General features: G+C 43.5%; 1 protein-coding gene across 1 annotated transcript in view; it reads right to left on the reverse strand.

The window, feature by feature from the left end:
* Nucleotides 1-7,619, reverse strand: part of cdk6 (cyclin dependent kinase 6) — a 31,437-nt gene extending 23,818 nt beyond the window's left edge. Inside the window, exons 1-3 of the mRNA XM_079288661.1 lie at nt 7,446-7,619; nt 6,261-6,614; nt 2,773-2,908 (exon numbers count right to left, since the gene is read on the reverse strand). Of these exons, the coding sequence (XP_079144787.1) occupies nt 2,773-2,908; nt 6,261-6,484 (360 nt within the window). The 5' untranslated portion in view covers nt 6,485-6,614; nt 7,446-7,619. The remainder of the gene's footprint in view (nt 1-2,772; nt 2,909-6,260; nt 6,615-7,445) is intronic.
* Between the last annotated feature and the right edge of the window lie 12,937 nt (nt 7,620-20,556).

Here is a 20,556-nt window from a genome sequence, read left to right on the forward strand (position 1 = left end):
GTGATGACAAATACTCCAACTATGTAAAACAGCATAACTTGCCGCATTGCAAATGGGGGAGTACCAAGTTCGAAAAATTCGAAGCGCCAGATTACCACACGGCCACAAAGTTTAAGACCACATGTGGCACGGACAGCTACTGTGAGCCGTCTCGTCACACCAAGTGGATTTCTGCAGCAACGAGAGTTGCTCAACAAATAACTGTCTTCAACTGACAGCACTTTAAAACTTCAAAAAACCCTACAAGCAACTTGGCCAGGAGGAAACAAAAATCACACAAAGCAACAGATCTGACCCTGAAAAAGCAGGAGGATCAGGGGAAAAAAAAAAAAAAAGTAGTCAGCCCTCTGCAAGATGCAGTCAAAACATGGCTTCCTGAGTGTGCCTCCTTTTCTAATGCTAATGTACCAGAGGCAGCCATATTGTTTATTGTAGCTAGGCACAATATGGGACATCTGCCGGTTAGCGTTAGTGTAATTCCCTCCCCATGCTTCATTAACCTCCCCCTTTATGGGCCCAGAGAATGGAGTTGTGGAAGCTTGGACGATGGCGGCGGAGGAGGGTGGGTGAGACCCAAGCGCTGGCCCGGCTGACTAGCGCCGAGGCTGGGGCAGCCAGGCTCCTTGATGTCCTTCCAGCTCATTTGATTCCTGGAGGAGGGCCGCTTTCATCAATGACCATGCGGTGGGTCTTGAGTCTGAGTAAGGCTGAGGGTGGGTGGTAGAGGGCGGAGGGGGGGGGGACTTAAATGAACAGGCTGGGGCAGGGTGGGGTTGTCTGATGCTGGGGGTAGATTGTTTTTAAGGAAAAGTTTGCCTGTTCTTTTGGGTTTAGGGTCTTTAGCTGAGGCTGAATGTTTTCCTTTTGGTTTTCAAGGGGGACGCTCTTGAATAGAGTTAGTATTTCATGAGATGGGCACAGGTGTGGTCATTTTGGGATTGGCGGACCGGGATCCACGATCGCCGGGGGCAAATGAAGTTGCTAGGAAGGAGGGGGGGGTTACTGTGCAGTGTCCACTGTCCTAGAAATAACAGGGGATGGTGCCTGTGTCATCTTGTCACTCCAACATTGTCCTTTTGTCCCCTCAAGGCTCCAGCTGTATGGATGTTAGGAGAAAGCAAAAGAAGGAGGGGTGCCTTAAGGCTTCCGTATGCTTCAAAAGCACTTGTTGGATCGTTGAACATCGTTAAGAAACCTCCTCCCCCCCCAAACGTGTTCCAACGCCAGGATTGTTACTTCCCGATTAATGCAGATCCCCAGATCGCATATTTTTTACTGAATATAGGCCAATGATCGGCAGTGAAATGATGGTAAACTGTGTAACGAATCCGCGGTTCACATGCCTCCCATGTCATTTTCTATATCCAAAATGCTCCCACGCTGCAGATTTAAGGCACTTTTTGGCAGATATAAGGCTGGAATGTTGTTGTTGTTTCTAACATTTGTACAGCTCTTCTAACCGCTTCATGGGAGTGGCTCTCACACACAAACAAACCAACAGCACAAAGCCAACAGATAAAATAAATGGTGGAAAACTAGACACACGATACAAATTCTTGGAAAATGACTCAAACTATTAATCTATTAGTTGCAGATGCATTTTCTGTCAACTAATCAATTAAGAGACTAAATTGCAACACATTGCTAACAATTTGAATCGGCAGGGTTTTTCATTTAAACGGGTGATTTGAAATACAATATTTGGAGCCGAGCAGCGTGATCAGCACGATCACCACCGCGCCGAGATATCCGTAGAAACTAAAGCACCCTACGCTGTATCGACTTCAGCGGAAACCCTGGGAAAGCCTCGGGTGTGATCTACCCGACTCGTCTACGCTTGCACAGCGTCGCACCGACATTGCAGCTTGACACAAAAACTTTCACACATAAACCCGGCCCTGGGGTGAAAAGCAACGGTTACTCAAGCTTCCACAACTTCTCCGTTTTCAAATGTGACACTTTAAACTCTTGAGGACTGCATTCCAAATATAGGAATATACAGTATATGTCATGGTACACAATACATTTACAGACCTTGGGGGTGAAACACGATGAAGAGATTTTGAGTGTGGGAAAGATTACAATTTTAAAAAGGGAGACAGTCACAGAGGAAAGAAGGAGGCGCCCCCGTCCATTTCCGACCTTTTGACAAAGTAGGAAATGGACACTCGGTGGATTTGTTTAATGAATCGGAGAATGTGATAGTGGTGGTGAGTTTGAATCGGCTCACTGGAATTGTTGATAGAGGGGTGGAACTTCTGTGAAGTACAATTGTTGGCATCAAATTGAGTCCCTTTTTAAAAACACAAAAGGGAGGATTTTAAAATCCCGTTTCTCGCACACACTTTTTCTCTGTCTCCATCTGTAATGCAGTTTAAACTTGCTGGGAGACGGGGCAGAGTGAAAATAGAGAAGGCAGGGAGTCTCTAATTTGGAGCCCATCTGCCACATGTGCTGCGCTTCAAAATGCTCCGGTACCTCTGATGTCGGAGGGAACTGCACTCTGTCCTCTGTGTCTTTGGCCAAAAAAATTAATAATAATCACTCACTCAAACTGTGGCCCTGCAGCGTTCAAGCCAGAGTGTCAGCAAATAGCTTCCTATGTATTTAAAATACTGTGAATAAGGTTTCAAACTCACTTCTTACACGTGTTTAAATGTATTGCTCACTGACGTTTTAAAAGTGAAGACAACAGAAGTCACTCGCACCATTAAAGACCGCAAGCACTATCCGTCTTCCACAGCACTTCAAGATAACAACACCAATGGTTACCTTGATGGTCTCGGGTGGTACTCCAGGATCGGGGGCCTTCTCCAGGTAGGTGGTCAGGTCCTGATCCACGTGCTCAAAGACCAGGGTGAGCTTGGTTTCTCGGTCAGTCCGGGAGACCGTACACACATCGAACAACCTGGAACAAGAGGAACAGGTGGAGGAGATCAATACAATTGATTCAGTGGGCTCCGCACTGCTCAGCATGCGGCAAAGCGTCCGACTACAACTAATATGAGTGAATATCTCTTTGTTATTGTGTCTGCATGTTCTTTCTTTTCCCATCCATTCCATTGTTCACGCATTCACCCTTTCCTTCAACAATAGTTTAACCTGTGGTGAGCAGTATATTGAGACGTCAGACTATCGACGAAAGGTGCACTGTTGAGTGACAGTCATCTTCACATTCAGTAAAGTCAAAGCATTGCCCTTTTCGTACCATGTAGCACAGTTTTATGAACACAATAGCTTTGGTTCCACTGCGTAAAGCTTTGAAATGCACAATTTTTCCAATATTCTTTTTAATGGAGAAGGAAAATCCTCCAATGAAAACTGCACAGCTGGATACAGGAGATTGATCCTCCATTATTGGATAATAAATTCTATGACTCCTGGGTGTTTTTATCCTACAGAAACTTACAAGAGAAAGCTTGGAGGGCAGAATTATCATGTACTGCAAGACACGCCGATAACATTGCGTCGGGTTCCCCATGAAAAACTACCTCTACGCGAAGCTTGTAAAGACTCAAGACCACCAAGCCCCAAACACCCAAAGAGTTTGTGGCTGTGTTTCACTAGGCAACAAACTATGGCCAAGAATCCAGATTATGCTGGCAGACCTGCCAAGGCGGGCTTTGGTGAAAAGCTGAAAAAAAGCTATCCAGTATGTCCTCTTCAAAGAGCTTGGGGAGCACAAGCAGCATTCCTCAACCGGCACTATGACAACTCCTGACGCTCGATGGGAAGGCGAGTGGACGCCGGCTGTAGCTGCAGAGGCAGCACCTTTCATTGCAACAACACGGGAGACGAAGGGAGCCATCGTGGATCTATACGTGTTGTCATGGGTTACTGTAATCACCTCACCGTTAAAGTATATTATCCAATAAAAGTGAGAAATATGATTTGTAAAGTCGGTATAAATGTGTCGGCTACAACACATGAATCATCGTCTTCCATTACTAAGACTACATCTACAATATCTTTATTGACCCAATGCGACGATATGTGCCTCAAAATGCAGAGATCGATTGGATTTGAGGAAATATTTCGTGTACGTACCGCTAGAACTCAAACTAGCTCATCTACATGAGCCGTTTTAAACTCGGAGCATGGGTAAAAATGACTCAATCGCTCCGAAAACTCTTTCACCCCTATCCAACGAGGCATCGTGCGTCCTTGCCAACCCCCCTTGTAATCAGTGGACCTGGTATTGCTGGAGTCAGTGCAGGGAGTGAGAGGCGATTCAGTCAAGGTATTAGTACTGTGCATGATGTCACAGAATAGACGGCGCCCTCCTCTTGAAGCGCTGGGGTTAAACGCCCCTCACAGCTCGATTGTTGGGCTACAATGGGGGCTCTCAGCAGACACTGAACATATGGAATGAATAATGGGCCTCATTACAAACATCCAGGGGTTGCCTGGAGTCACACAGAAGGCCCACAATGCACCCTTCCTGGCCTGAGCTGCTTGGCTAAACTGGAGGATAGTTAAGTTCCTCCAATAGTCCAAAGAGCCGCCGGTTTGCACTCTTGAACCGATGCATTGCAACAAATGCTACTGCGTGTTATTTAAACGATTGCGTCCACAGTAGCTACACAAAGTGTGTTCAACCACTAAATAAAACCGACCTTGATAGAACTTTATAGCCACTGACGCATTTGTCTGACAGTGAGCACAAAACCCATTGTGATCCCATTAAGATCACAACCATTGTCCTCTATCATTCATTTATGCGCAGGGGAATTATTGTTAGAGGCACAAGGGCACTAGTCAAGCTTCTGAAACGTCCATTTAGAGCTTCCCCTTCAATCCCAAAGCACTCAATATTCCATAATATAAAAAAGTAGCACGGTCAGACCTTGGCTAGTGCCAACATATGACGCAGTATCCGACTACCAACCTCGGACTAATCAATTCATCACAAACTGAAAGAAAACGTCCTCTGTGTGCAGAGCACAGAGGAGCAAAACAACAAACTAAGTAACTGAAGTTCAAAATGGCTGTAATCAGTTAATCCAGTCTGATTTACAGTAACAGAGCAGGGAGAGTGTCAGTGTCTTGCTCAAGGGCAATGGGACAGCATAGATCAGTATTGATGGGCACACACTAACGTTGAATATATAAAATGCTTCAAACATGCGACATGCTTTTTAATTGGCTGTATAGCTATTTTCAAAACAAGTTACATACCGGATAGCACATTGTAAATTCAAAGAAAACAAATCACATAAATATATCCGGATCTTTTTGTTTCAACTTGAATATCAGCCGATCCCAAGTACAAAAAAGTAAAACGTTAAATGGGTTATCATCCCCTCTCTCTGTTTTTTTATATTGCTGTGAGAAAACCTCCTTCAAACAGTTGTATGTATTAAAGTTTCTCGCCAAAACTAAATTTTACAACTTACATTTGAACACATGACAACGTTATCATTTATCATCGCCCAATACTCATTTTTACTGAATAGAGCAGAAATGCATCATAATGTGCCTCAATGCAACCAACTAACAAGAATATGAAAATAATAGTTATTTTCAGCCCTGGTTTACGTATTAACCATAAAATGAACCTTTTAGTTTAGAAAATGGAATCCCAGATACTCAGAATAATTTTTACCTGGTAATATTTTCTCATTAAAACTAATGTAAGTTACAAAGATCCTGCAGAAAGCGAAAGGAATAGTATCAGAAATACCGGCTTTGAATGGAAACTTCCCGGGTTTGATGTACTTCAAGCTGATGTGCGTTCATCGATACTCTGCCGTCCTGTCAAAGCCCCGAGCACTCACGACATCAAACACGATGCCACTTGATCAAACTGAATTTTGATTTTAGTTCAGGTACTCATTGATTTTTTTAGAGGAAAGTGCATGAGGTGAATCAATGTAATAGAAGTGGACCAATGGTGATGACTAGGTTTCAAACTGGACCAGCAATGCAGAGGACAACAAAAATTAAGAAAGTTCTGATCCGACAGGTGTGCGCCTACTGCACGATAGCAGTGGTTGCAAGTGGCTAGTTGTTGCGCAACCCACATTTTCACATGGTCAGCAGAAAAACTTCAAAGAAGAGGACGTCTGCCGCAAAAAGAGAGAGTATAAGTGTCGGCCTTCAAGAAAAAGTCTCATGGTGCAGCATGGTTGCCATCAGAGAAACAGAAGAAGTGTGCGTTCCTCTGAATCACATACAAACGTTATGTCACATTGTCTCCCCTCTCTCTCTGTCTCTCAAACACACACACACACAGCTACCCACCTCTACCCCACACTTACCTGACAACATTGGGGTGCTCAAAGGCCTCCAGCTGCCTCAGTACCGCCACCTCCCGGATGGTGGAGAGAGGCATCCCCTCTTCCTCCGTCTGGACACGAACCCTTTTTAGGGCTACAAAGCGTCCGCCGTTCTTCAAATCTCTCGCCTTGTACACTTTCCCATAAGCGCCTTCTCCAATCTCGGCCACGGGTTCATATTGAGTACCAGTACTTTCTTTGTCCATTTTTGCAGATTTCTTCTTTTGCCCCTCTCGTCTCTTGTTGAAACTACTGCGGGGAATCCCGGCGAGGTTGACGAGCCAGAGGGTTCCTCACAAAGGCATATTCACAGAAAAAAGTTGGCACATGCAATGCCTAGATGACAGGGAGACACAGATGGAGGAAGACATCATCTTTGTCAAATTTGGTCAAACGGTGCTCCAGGTAGGCAACAACAGGACTGTCATGATGTTTTATTCCGACTATCAACACAAGAGCCCCGTTGCGTCCCGACTTCCACTCCTCCTCCTCCTATTACGCACAGCAACGCATGTCCTCCTACCACTAACACACAGTAATGCAAAAATAATTCAAATTAGCCACATTTACCCTCTTTTTAAAGCTATTATTTGCACCAAATAAACAGCCTCGCGTGTTAAGCAATTCGCCCCACATGCAGTGGTGTTGAAGTTAGTTCATGTCGGCTGTCCGACTCTGTTAAAAAGGAAATTAAACATTTAAAGAGAACACGCGAAACGGGAGCACAGACCTCACACCGCACGCTGTGCTCAAGTTAGCAAACTAACTGCATCTTCTGACCCGTTTTATCAAAGTTTCTGTTTGAGGCGACACAAACTTGGCGAGCACGTGGCTGTCTACTGATTGCATTGTCTGAACTTCCTACAGCAACAATCCATTTAAAACACAGTAAAACGCATATTTCGCGCCCGAGATCGCTGTAAGTGTGTAAAACAATGCAGTAGCAGGGTTTACACGATGTTTTCATTGTCTTAGATAGCTTCCTCTAATTGTTTTTAATTTAATTGTGCGTGGACTCAAATGGTGCTCATTTCAATGCTGGCAAGTCGGGGAATTGCTCTTTTCACTTCTCAAAATAGTATTGCGTTGTAAAGTAACATTTCTAGCCTCGCAAAGAAAAAATAATGCACACAATTCTGCATAAATATCCACACTTTCAGTGTTTACCTTGGTATATGTTGTCAGTAAAAATGTCGCAACTTCGGCATGTCCGAGAAAATGCTGAGGAGGCATTCGTGTCTCGGATTTGAAAAAAAAAAAGAAGTGCATCAAACGCATCCCTGTCCACTGTCCTCCATGCGGGGGCCACACAGGTAGTTGGACGGTGCAGGCTCTAATCCCCCATCCCTCAGACTGCACCAGCCCAGGCAGAGACACTCAAACGAGGGAGGAGGAGGAGGCGGCGGCGGTGGAGGGCTGTACGAAAACTCACACACCCACACTCTCACTGCAACTTTGTGTGTGTGTGTGTGTGTGTGTGTGCAGGGTGGGGGTTGAGGGGAAGGGGGTGTATGATGGGTGGGTGTGGGGGGGGGGGGTCAGAGGACAAAGGCAAAAGCGTGATACGGCCCTCCAAAACCACGCTCTTCTTTGGATTTTCTCCTTTCTTTCTTCTTCTTTTTTTCTGCCATATATCCCCGGATAGCCCCATGCAACTGCAGCCCCGCTCGCCCGTGTGAGCTCCGTCTCTGCCTGGCTTTCCCACGCCGGCTGAATGTGGCCTGACCCCCTTCAGAGAGGTTTGACACGGAGCGAGGACATTTCCGCATTCCTCCCCGACTACAATGGCAAACCGCCTCCTTTTTGCTCTCCCTCGGCCTCCTCTGTGCTTTACCATTCAGAGTCCCCTCCGCGTGTGAGAGAGGCCGTTTATTGGATGGACGGCCACACTATCTATCTCCCCTTCAAGCCATTGAGGAACTCCTGCGGCAACAATGCGCCAGCGGGGATGCAATGTGTCAAGCTCGCCCGATAGATGGTCCTGAGGGGTCAGGTTCAAGGGGCTTGATCGGTGGCAGGGGGGGACTCCTCCGCTCGGGTGGTCGTCTCCATGCCCGAGGACAGGCGTGGTGGCCGCGTGGGCGACTAGATAGCAATGTTGTTTAAATTTTAAAAATATGGGAAATTCTGCAGAGCTTCATCATCATCATGATCATCTCAGGGTATACCTCACATTTTATTTCACAGCAAACGATGGAAGATTATGAGATTCTGCGTGTTAATTTACAACATAGTTGTAGTATTAATAATAATAACAACACTTATTAGTATTATTTGTTTAACACTAACACAAAGTTACACACAAAGAAATGTAACTCTTCAATTTAAATGTATTTAGTTTATTTACAATTCAACAAGATATAACCATACATGTAGCCTACAAATTAGCCTATTATGTGAAGGAATGTACTATGAATACATTTCTGCAATATTGAATACATTTCATTGTCATTTCTTAAAACCTAAAACTTTACATTTAAATATTTAATTGTATACTTTCATTCTTGGCTTTACCATTTTTTAAAATATTTTTTAAATGTTTAGATGTTGCCTTATTTTACTTGTTTTATTTTAATAGGACCTAATCATGTTTACATTTCTAACTTTATCTAACTAACTTTCATTGTGTATCAGATGTAGACATTTCAAATAGTATGCTGTCTGAAAGTTCTTCAAACTCTGACATAAACAAAACACTTTTTTTCTTCTCTTTTAATACTGGACACGGTTTAGACATGACAAGACTTGATGTCAGATTAACCCACTGAATAGCCAGTTACAGGCGTGTAACCAAGCTGCATTATCATAACTTCATTGGGAGGCTGTATTAGAGATGCACAGAAGATCAGAGAAAGGACATTCCCCCGCTGCCATTATTAACATAAAAAACTTGTTTTGCATGCTGCTTGTAGAATCCACTGAAAAGGCAAAGTTGGGGGAAATAATGACATGGAAGTATGTATGACAGTCTCTCCTCCCCAACTTTATAGGCAGCACCCAAATTTAAATCATTTGCATCACAAAAGACACAATGCAGGCAATGTTTCCCAGACCAATTACTGTAAATGTGGCCATTTACATTTCTTCATCATCATTGTTCTTGTTAAATCAGCTCTGAGAGCCATCGCCCAGATTGAAAACATTAGCATGCATACTTCTTATCTGGAGAACAAACCAATTAGATTTGTTGTGTGCGGTATAGAGATGAGAGACAGACACGCATATACATTCTGCAACACTCATTGATTAGTCATTCTCTGACAAAAAAATACTTTCTAAAAAGTTTCCTCTGTTTGTCATGTGTTCACCTTGTCATTTTCGAGAAGTCTCAGGAACAAGATCAATCAAGAACACCCTGTACTGGAACAATATGTCAAATGTAATTTAATGTTTAATCTTGTTCTTCTCTTGAGGTCTTGAAGTTGCCCTTTGAACAACAATAATTCACAAGATTAAACAATTATTATACTGTTCGCTGATGGTATAATTTTAGTGGACATGAAAAAAACCAACCTAATTACTCGTTTAAACATTCATTTTCATTAATTATAATGGTTATTGAGTCATTTATAAAAGCGACACCTTATTTCGTAACTTTGACAAGAAGCAGGCAGGGAACAGGGCGAGAACAGAACAGGTTCGTCTTGATTTTCGGACTCAAATGGTTGCCTAACATGTGCTTATGTGGATTTGGTGACTTAAGGCACATTTAACAGAGTGTTACTCAATAGGGGCATTTCTAATTTAGCTGCAGATGTTTCTGCCAGTGTCTTGATGGTGTGTTAGTCATGTGGTGGAAGAAATACTCAGGTCCTTCAGTATAAATAGTGAAACAAACATGTACAAATTCAAGATGCTGCTTAAATAAAAGTACAGACGTATAATTAGCTAAATTAAATTATCAAAAGTCAAAATATGCATTCTGCATTAACAAATAATTATTCTGAGTGTTCTCTGATCTCAGCCATTGGTGCTAGTTTTAACCTTGTTTACTTGAAGGTATAATGCAACCTAGGGGCAAAATAAATCTGGGGGGGTCGTAAAGTGATTGATGGGAGAAATAAGAAGTTATACTACACTAATTTGGACAAATTTTTGGTTTTCTAATATTTCCTATTTTGTGAAATATTGGATAATTGTATGTGACACTGAAATTGTTATTTAAATTAAACCATCTGGTATTTATTTTTTCCATAAGGGCAAGGCAGGGAATCACTTGTTTAATTTCTTATAATGTATTCTTTTTTTATAGATGTGTCAAATGTCTTGAAAGCTATACTTCCTGGTCTAGAAACAGAAGCTAAAATGAGCAACAAAAAAAAAGTTCAAAGTACATAATTTTCCTCTGAAACTTAGCAAAGTGTAAAGAAGCATGAAATGGAAATACTGACGTCAATTGTATACCATCAAATATGTAGTACTTCAGTAAATGTATGTAGTTATTTGTAATTGGTGTTTATAGCAGGTGGCATATAGTTTCCCAGTATGTAGCTTTAAACCAGTGAAGAGTTCATCAAGTTTTGTGGTGACTCCTTATCTAAACCTTTAACTGTTAGGGGGGTCTGGGGCCCACAGGGAGCAGGACTCAAAAGCAGACTCAAGGCGAGGTAGATAGGTTCCACGTACAAGTTCTTTACTTTGATCAGGGTTCGGTACACAGGAGAGGCACACAGGGAAATATCGCTGATACGCTCCTCAAACATCTCCGAGACAAACTGGCACAGGACAAGGAGGAAACACAGACTAAATACACAGGGGAACGAGGCCCAGGTGGAAGCAATGAGGGCGGGGCTTGTAATCACCGAGGGAGGAGGGGTGTCTGAAACGAGAGACAGGTGAGTGATAGACAACACAACAGGAACAGACTGTGGCAACAAACACTACCCAGAAGGTCTAGGCGTAACATTAACACCTCAGCAGTTAAGAAACACAACACAAGTTGCTGCCAAATGCTCCAACTGACAGCTCAGTATTCCTGAGAATCTGCTACTGGCATTCATGAAGCAATGCTGCTTAGCAGGGCCACTCCTTTACATTTGACCAATAAATAATACTAAAAAGGTGATCTGACTGTTTGTGAGACAGGTTGTCCAGACAGTTCCTCACATATATGTGCAGGTCTGGTAATGAGCTCTTTCAGCATATTTTCATGTTGCTGTGGTAAGTCTGTGCAAGGTGTTTGGAGCAGAACTGCTCATTCTTCAGGTTCAAGATAAAGGTTCAAATATTAGGGGAAAAGAAAAACACAAACATTGTAGTTGTGACGACCGTGCAGCTTGCTTTCATGGGTTTCTTATTTGTCTGGTTGAAGTCTTTTTCAAATCCTTTTCAATCTCTTATCAAATCTGTTGACATATCAGCAGTAACAAAACAAAAAAACCTTAAAAAAGCTCCATTAATTGATGTTTTGTTCACTTGGGGCAGCGGAGCAAGCTGCACACATCATTGACACATCATACTGAATAAAGTCTTTATGGCAGTAAAGTTGCCTTTCCAAACATCCAGCAGAGCAACATCAGCATTCAGCTGGAGTCGTGTTTCTGTCGCCAACAATCCAAATCCAATGTTCACTCTTTATGGTCTGTTATGGTTTCCACCAAGTTCTGAGGGAAACGTCTGGCCCTTTAGCTGCTAAATGCTCCAATACCTTCACCAGCTAGTTGCTAACATGCAGTGTGTGCTAGCAACTAGAACCCGCTGCGGCAGGTTGATGAGACGGGTGAACGTGAACCAGAACAGTACCAGGAGATCCAAAACTATGTGCTAAAAGACACAAAAACGTAGCGCTGAGCAGAATGAAGGTAAGGTATTAGTCCACTTTCTTTCTTCATAGTTGTTTGGTGCTATATTAAGAGTTGAGCTGAGAAAACTACAGGCAGGTGAAAATTCTCTGTGAGTTTGTCCCTTTGCGCAACCCCTCCCTTCATGTTACACGTCATTAGAAAATATTGATGAATGTTTCCCTTTTCAAAATGGATCTAGCTTTCCCTGCTCATGAATTTGAGGCCAGTGCAGTAATAATATGGTGTCATGTATTCACTAAGGTGAGTCATTTGACGGATACTGTGCCGCTGCTTTTGTGCACCCACAAAAAATGCCAGCCCAATCTTTCACTCGGATTTTGAGATGTGAAGAAAATTCATTGTATTTGTGTGTCTGAATGTGTTGCCTTTATCCCAATGTGTGTATGTGTGTGTCTGTGTGTGTGTGTGTGTGTGTGTGTGTGTGTGCGCATGGCAGCTGCTGATCAGTCCAGCCAAGAGAGATTTATGTCCCTCCCGAGGAGGACGAGAGAGGCCAACAAGGGACAGGTGACTCCCAGTCTCTGCCAGATCTCCTTACACCCACCCACACCACCCACGCACACACAGCAGAGGACCTGCTCACACAAACAGAGAAAGGGAGAGATTGATTGTGGGCCTGTCTACCACGTCCCGCCTAAATAGAGGGGGATGTCCATGCCACAAGGCAAAGGGTGATAATAAGTCTTAAGGTAGACAGCTGTCACACCTGGAATCTGATAGGATGTGTGACATTGGATTCCTTTGTAAGTTACCAATCCCATTGTCAGGATTTACAAGCATCACTTAGTCCGCAGTGTTTCGTGTGAGTCGAGTCTCATCCACCCATCAGCAGCTTAATGTCTAAGCGACATTTTGAGTGTGGAGACAGAACCAGCCGTGGTGCCAGCAGACAATCCGAGCCTGTTAGTTGTCTCTGACTTTGATTTCCTCGCTCCCTTTTTCTTGTCAAGCCAGACTGAAGTCCAGAGTGTGTGGCGCAAGTAAAGCCCCTTCTCTCTCCTCTTCCCTTGCCCTCCTCCCCGACACCGGCCCCCAGACACAAGCCTCTTTCTGTTGGGGCATCGCCATGGAAACCAAGGCACTAACTTGAGGAGACATAAAAACCTGCTCTTTTAGGGGACACAGGAACACCTGCCACCTCCGCTGACGGGGAGGGCTGGGCTGGATGCCTAGCCACGAGCAGACACACACTTACATACAAATTCATGTGGTCACCGATGCAGACACACACACACACACACACATGCGCGCGCCCACACAAACATAAACAGAGGATCAGTCTAACAAATGAGACCTTTAGCTAACATCTGCTCCCTTTTAGAAACTCATTTATCTTCCAATAACATCTCAGGTTGTTTGGTGGCTTTATTAACTCATGTTAAAAACAAGGAAAGCTTTTTTTTTCTGGAAAGAAATAAACCATTATTGATAAGGTTTATGGTTTAAGGCTACAACCCTCATCTTTCCTGATTTTAGCATCTGGATTTTTGTATTTTCTTTATCTTCTACCTGCACATCCAAAGCTTGCTAATAAACACACTGTGTCATATTTGTTTACACTGTTTACAGATTGGATATAACGAGATATAACGGAGATATAACGTGTAATTAGTGAGCTCATGAGGTGCCAGTATACACACAATGTGTTACCTTTGAACAGAGCCAGGCTACCTGTTTCCCCCTGTTTTCAGTATGTGCGCTAAGCTAAGCTAACCACGTGAGAGTGGTTATCGATCTTCTCATTTAGCTCTCGATAAAAATGCAAATATGCAACTTCCCAAAAAGGCTTAACCATTCTTTTAAAGATGGAGCTAGAGCCAGCAGGCGATTAGCTGAGCTTAGCACAAAGACTGAGACTAGCGTATTTAAAAAATGGCAGCAGCATGACGAGGTAGGCTACTGAGCGTCTATTCTGCACTATGACGTTATTTCTGGTCGCCGAGAGCTGAAAAATGTTGAGTAAAACGCTGCTTTCATCACTGTCATTATTTACAAAGCCATCCAATCATAGTGCAGAGGGGCGGGACAATTAGCCTACCACAAGGACATAATCACACGTGTTTTATTATGAGTACATTGTGGTCTTATTGTGTATGTTATTGTTTTAACTGTGGACTTTATGTTGTCCTCATGTCTGGAGCACTGGGCCGCACAGATTTCAACGTGACTGTATTCACATGTGGGGGAAAACGAACACATGTGTTGACAAACAATGTAATTTAACAAGAGAAGACAATTTGGCCCCGATCTCTTGTGTCCACCATGTTATAAATCAAGCTAATGTAAGTCAGTTGTCATTCTTCTCAAGGCTGATGGGGGAAACTTCCTCAAACAGACAGCCGTTGAAAGCTCCCGTAGCCCCTTTGAAGGCCCCGATCAACAAGTGTCAGTTTGGGGTCAGCCGGCAAGCCGAAGGCCGCCTGCATCCTCCTGCTGCAGGCGGAATATTCTGGAGAGACTGGTGAGTGAACCTCTGGTGCCTGGCTGCTGTTCATTAAGAGTATTAATGATTAACTGAGAGTGCCATTGTCCCCTCGGGCCCAGCTGTCCCTCCTCCGTCGTTGATCCACTCCGATGCCTCTGGGCCACTAAGCTGGCTCCATTCATGTGCAGAAGTGACAGCTGCTTCTCACATTCCGCAGAAAATTAACTGCAGACGCAGGAGAAAAAAACAAACAAGCTGGGAGCAAATGAATAATATTTGACAGATTTCTTTTGTCTTCTTTTTTAAAGCGATGGATTGGCGATTAAAGGGTTGACCGGAAGGATTATTTCAAGCCTCGACGGTAATAGTTAGAGAAGCGGAAGATGGGGGGGGGGGGGGGGGGGGGGGGGGTTTGCTGTGTTTGCGGTTAGTCGCTCAGGGGATGTGGATCAAGTGAACTCAGCAACTTTATGGTGGAGATGAAAGACATCAAACAGTGGTACGCAGTGAGTGACCAATTAGGAATTTGTAAAAATGCAGAATCAGTGTCAAGGTCAAGTGCAATCACAATCCCTGTGGGGTGAGTTATCTTATCACCAATTCAACTTTTTTAAGGATGTAAACATATCCGTCGTATCTGATTCTAATCAACAAAGGAAGGTTGGAACGGACTTTGACTGGCTTTTGTAAGGTGCCACTTGTGGCAAAAAAAAACATTTAACGACGCAAACGATCATTTATATTTCTGCTAAGGGTTATTGTGTCTATAACTTAAAGTGGACGGACAGAATGCAACACATGTGCTCCATGCAACCTGTTGTTGACAGGCCATATTTGGAGTGACATAATGGTCATCGTTCACTGGCATTTTTGCAAAAAGGACAATACACTAAACAATCAGGACCTGTTTCATCGTGCATTGTTTTATAGCATCTGTCGTAAAGAAATCAAAGTCGGTTTATCTTTCCGCAGGGAGAGGACTTTAATTGGACCTTTAAAGGCACCGCTGGTGTTTCGCTGGCATCTGCGGCTCATGCATTGTGAAGAATTGTTATTGTTCCACCTGGGAACAATTATGGCATCTTGTCTGTAATCAGTTGAGTGGTCACAGATACATGTATTTGCATGCTGTGGGAGTATAGGGCTGTGTTACTGTCCCGTTCCCTTGTATTCGTACCTCTCCTTGGAGACAGGTGGGATCAAATTACTGGTAACATGATGGTTGTTTTCCACATCGCTTTCAATTAGAGGGTCTCTTTCTGTCGTTGTTTATGGTCTTCGCACAAGTCAACACATACTTTACATTCCAGTGTTTGTGTTCATGCATACAGGGGTGGACAAAATAGTAGAAATGCCGAACAACACAAAATAGCTTTGGAGTAAATGCCAATGGGGTAAGGCTTATAATTATTCGTTTTTGCTCAGCCTTTTGGAGGTGTTGATACAACTCAGTGGTTATTCTTGAGGCTGTACTGTTGCTAAGCAATTATTCTCTTATTTAGTCACTGGATAAGGGACTACTTGTGTGCACTGGGCACTTTGCTGTATGAATTTTGAGACTTTTCCTCTTGCCACACTTTTGTACCTGCAAATTCAGGCAGTGACTAAACTTCTTTACAACTCACTTATGATTGTCAGGCTTCTGTTAAAGTGGACACATTGCTGCTTTTTGGTTCAGCATAATATGAAGAACTAGAAAACCAACCAACGGGTTACCTCGGCTAGTTTTACTTCACTCCTCTTGCTGATTGCATCACCACTGTGGGTGGTTACGGGTATCACACTGAAATTCCTTCAAATTTGTAATCTACGATGTAATCTCATACTTCTACTTTGCACCTGCGGGGAATATTTTACCGTGACACCTCTGGGGAGGGAGCGAGAGACCACCCGGTGTTGGACATCGTAGCAGGGATGCAGGATGCTGCGTGATGTTAAATGCTTTTTTTCTGGTACACTGGTATACACATGAGCAGCCACCAGTGTGTGGGAGTGACCGAAAACGTTGGCACCTTCCATGATAGGAAAGAGGCCAATGAGGTGGTCTCTGTTAGAGCCAAAGGTGTGTGTGTGTGTGTGTGTGTGTGTGTGTGTGTTGAAGGCTGGGTGTTTTGACTCCTACCTTGCTTTCCTTTTGCTGCTTTGTCAAAGCACTTTGTAAACTCCGATTTCAAAGTTGCTTTATAAATACAGTTATGAACATTATTATTATTACCTCACTACCAAAATACAAAACTGTGCTTTCAGGAAAGTAAAAGTATACTTGCTGCTTTTGTCTGATATTATGTCGCAGAATGCCACCTTTTCCTCTCAGGTTACTCGAGGCTGTTACTACGCCAGTGAAATAAGGTTCACATATACACCTATATACCTTTTACCTGTGATTGGTAGCGTCGTGTTGTTTTCCCTTATTCTGCACTTCACGACTGTGTGAAGCTAAGACGACCTGCACAGACCTGAGCAAAGGGAGTACTGCCTTTCAGCCGGGGATTGTGGTCTGTCTTAACAGCCAACGGTTTACTGCTGGAGAGAACATAGAGGTGGCTGTGTCCACTCGACTCTGTATGCATGCACGTGCACCCACCCGTGAAAAAAACACACACCAGTTTGGTTTGTGCCGTGTACGATGTAAACACCGATTCTTCATGGACGCGTGTGTGTGAGTGTTGGACTAAACGCTGCAAGGGAATTAATTAAAAAGTCATTACTGCGATGGAACAACTGTGAACTTTCATTTCTTTAGTAAATATACACTTTGCACTGCAGAGACATTTAACTTACTCATATCTGGAGTCGACACTTTGCATACTTTAAGTCTAGTGTATGTTTTTCTTTCCCCCACCAAAAAATGACATACGTCTCAGAAAAGCACCCATTCACAGTATGAATCTTTGATTTTTAATCTCTCTAAGGAACTCTAGACTGGAGAACAGGAAACAAGATAATATGTGTGTGCATATATGGGTGTCAACTATGTCAACACAACTGTTGAGAAAAGTTTTTATCAGCGCTACACCTGCCGTTGACAGATAGGCCTACCATGCCACATGTGCTGCAGCGAATGCAAACTTTATGTTACTATGAGTTATTTAAGCGGGGAATTTAAATGAAGTATGTGCTCAGTCATATTCACGCTATGTCATTCGAATTAAGAAACAAATGACTCAACCGAGATGAAGCAATGGCGGTAGGGGAACCAAAGTGCACACAGCCTGGGGAAGAATGCGGCTATCTTCCTATAGATTTACATTGAGCTCTGTGCTGCTGTGGGTGTGTTAGGTTTTGAGCACACAGAGTCTTTGACTGGAAGCAGAAGAGGATCTGGGTTGCAGGCAGCAGGATTTGACACCGGCTTATTTCCTGTCATTGACTGCGGGTCACATGGCGAGTGCGTGGGCGCGAGATAGTGGAATGCATTAAAGGGGTGAGGCTCTTGCCACCAGACACACAGTCTCTCCCCCTCCCCCCAACACACACACACACACACACACATACAAAGCATTACTTGAAGGAAGACAAACTTATGTAGCTTGTAGAAGCATATTTACATGTTTGCTTTGGGACACATATGCACACACAATGTGTTTTGACTGATGTTGAACGTTCAGGGTGGAGAATGGCGAGACCTCTTTGAAAGGTTCACGTTGACTCAACCTGTGCTGCCCTGGTGCAAACCCTCGGTTCGTGAAGTCAAGGTGCTACAACAGTGCAACAACAGTCAGATCCAGAGAGAGATAGAAGGGTTCAACGGTGCAGCAGTAAAAAAAAAAAAAAAGTGCTGTTCACATGCGAGCATGAGGGGAAAACATGCGCCTGCATCCACCCACACACATGCACGCACACAGACAGTGCAGCGTGTGTGTCCAACTTTCTGTTTCCCACTGTTATAAATCTTTGCCTGTGAATGAAACCCTGTCATCCAATCAAATCACTCACAGGCCTTGCAGACATCCCCGCCCCTTTTCTTTGCTGCCTCACTGCTCCACTTAACCCCACTCTCTCTGTCTCTTGTTCTCTTTCAGCTGTAGGCAAACATTTCCTCATATGAAGCCGATATAGCATTTCAAGTTGTCATTCAAGGCGTGACATCCTCTTATCGACAACCCATAAAGGCACAACTGTACGTGCCCGCTTCTCTTTTTGGTCGCACAGTCATGGATTGCGTGTGTGAGAGTGTGACTGCTTGCTTTTGCTGCGAAATATTCTTTCCCATAACTTGAACTGGTGTTACATGTAGGTGACTGGCACAGATGTGTTCATCTTGCACTTCAACGACCTCACTGACGAGATACAGGGCCCTTTAAACATAACGACACAGTTATATTTAAATCCACATTTCAGTGGACAGAAATATGTATGGCGGCCCAAAGTATATCACAGTAGGCCGCTGACACCCTATGTGGCCCCACTGTAACGACTACTCCAGACACACACACACACACACACGCACATGCACATGCACACACGTGTGCCAATTGTGTGGCCTTGATGTGGGCTGGTGTGCTGTGTCTGCTCTGAGTATCTGCAGCTGGAGGCCAAGGCTGCTAGAGGAGAGGAGGAATGAAAGAGGAGAAGAGGAACGATCCCAAAGAGAGGGAGAAGAAGAAGAAGAAGAAGATTGAAGTCGAGGAGAAGAGATATATACAGATGTTGCGGAGGAGAGAAAAGAAGATCATGATGATCAAGAGGAGCACAGGCCACATGAAAAAGAGTGAGGAGGGGTTTGGGTTTGGAATAAATCATCAGTAGGAAAATGATGTGGTGCTACAAGAATAAGAACAACAAGATGACACGATGGAGGTGACGAGGTGGAGGAGTGAGAGGCGGCGGGAGGCAATCGACACAGAGGGGTAGTTGTGGTGAAGTGTGGCAACAGTCACAGACATGGGCTGGGAGGCTGCAAATGGAAAACGTGACATGTTTTAACACAGCAAGAGGGCCCCATATGAGGTTGTGTGTGTGTGTGTGTGTGTGTGTGTGTGTGTGTGTGTGTGTGTGTGTCACTCAGCTGCTGTGTCCTGGTCTTAAAGCGGTCCAAAAAGGCCTCTAACATAACACAGGCCAGATCAGATGGATAAAATATGTCAGATAGATCACGTTGATTGTTTCATTCATGATAATGTACTCAGAGGAAGAGCCTGGGCAGACATTTTGGCTAGGACATTTCATCTTGACCCTGTTAAATATGTCTCAGCTCGAGGCTGGATCAACTTTTGTAACTCATCACTCACCACAGTACAAGTCACATCATCCTGACCTATTAGCAAGCTCTGTTTGTCTTTCTCAAAATACCCCAGTGTTATGCCAACATTTTGTTCCCTTTGAATAAAAATAAACAACCTTTCTGAAAAATTCAAAATCACCAAATGTTTTAGAGATGCTTCGTTTTCACTTGACAGCAACAAAATGTTGTCAACAGCATAATCGTACTGTGTGTGACAGAGAAGTACAAAGTAAATCATCTGTCATGTTTACAAATTGAGATCATTTTTCTCACGTTTTACAAAACTTTAGTGTGTTTAATTGTTTTAATTGTCTTCAGGCGTCTTACGACTGAGAACAATTCTGAGAAGCTATCGCTCCAGTAACTCATATGCATCCTGTGAATAGACATTGCTTTGACTTATAGGGTCACAAGTCTAAAAAGGTTGCGAACCACTGCCACAGAGCCATGCAATGCCAGAGTAAGCACAAGTAAATAAGTCTAACCCTTCAATACAAATCGTCACAATTAACACACACAAACTAACCCCTAAACATGTTATATCCTGCTGAACACGCCTCATTTCAAAAATCCTTCGGCAGGTTTTGTCTGATAGATGATGCATTGACTCCATCTAAAGGTGGAAAGTAAACTTGCAGGTTCTGAGAGCCGCTGCTTCATAAAGTGAAGGTCCAAGAGAATACAATGACTCTTTTCTCACTGCTAGAACACATTTAAACTTTATAGACTGAGATCATTTGGACTGCATTCATTCAAAATTTGTTTCCCATTACATTAATAGATGAATCCTTATTAAAATTCCCAAATCATGTGCTCTCTCTAACA

This window comes from Melanostigma gelatinosum, assembly GCF_949748355.1.
Source record: "Melanostigma gelatinosum genome assembly, chromosome: 17".
Taxonomy (NCBI): domain Eukaryota; kingdom Metazoa; phylum Chordata; class Actinopteri; order Perciformes; family Zoarcidae; genus Melanostigma; species Melanostigma gelatinosum.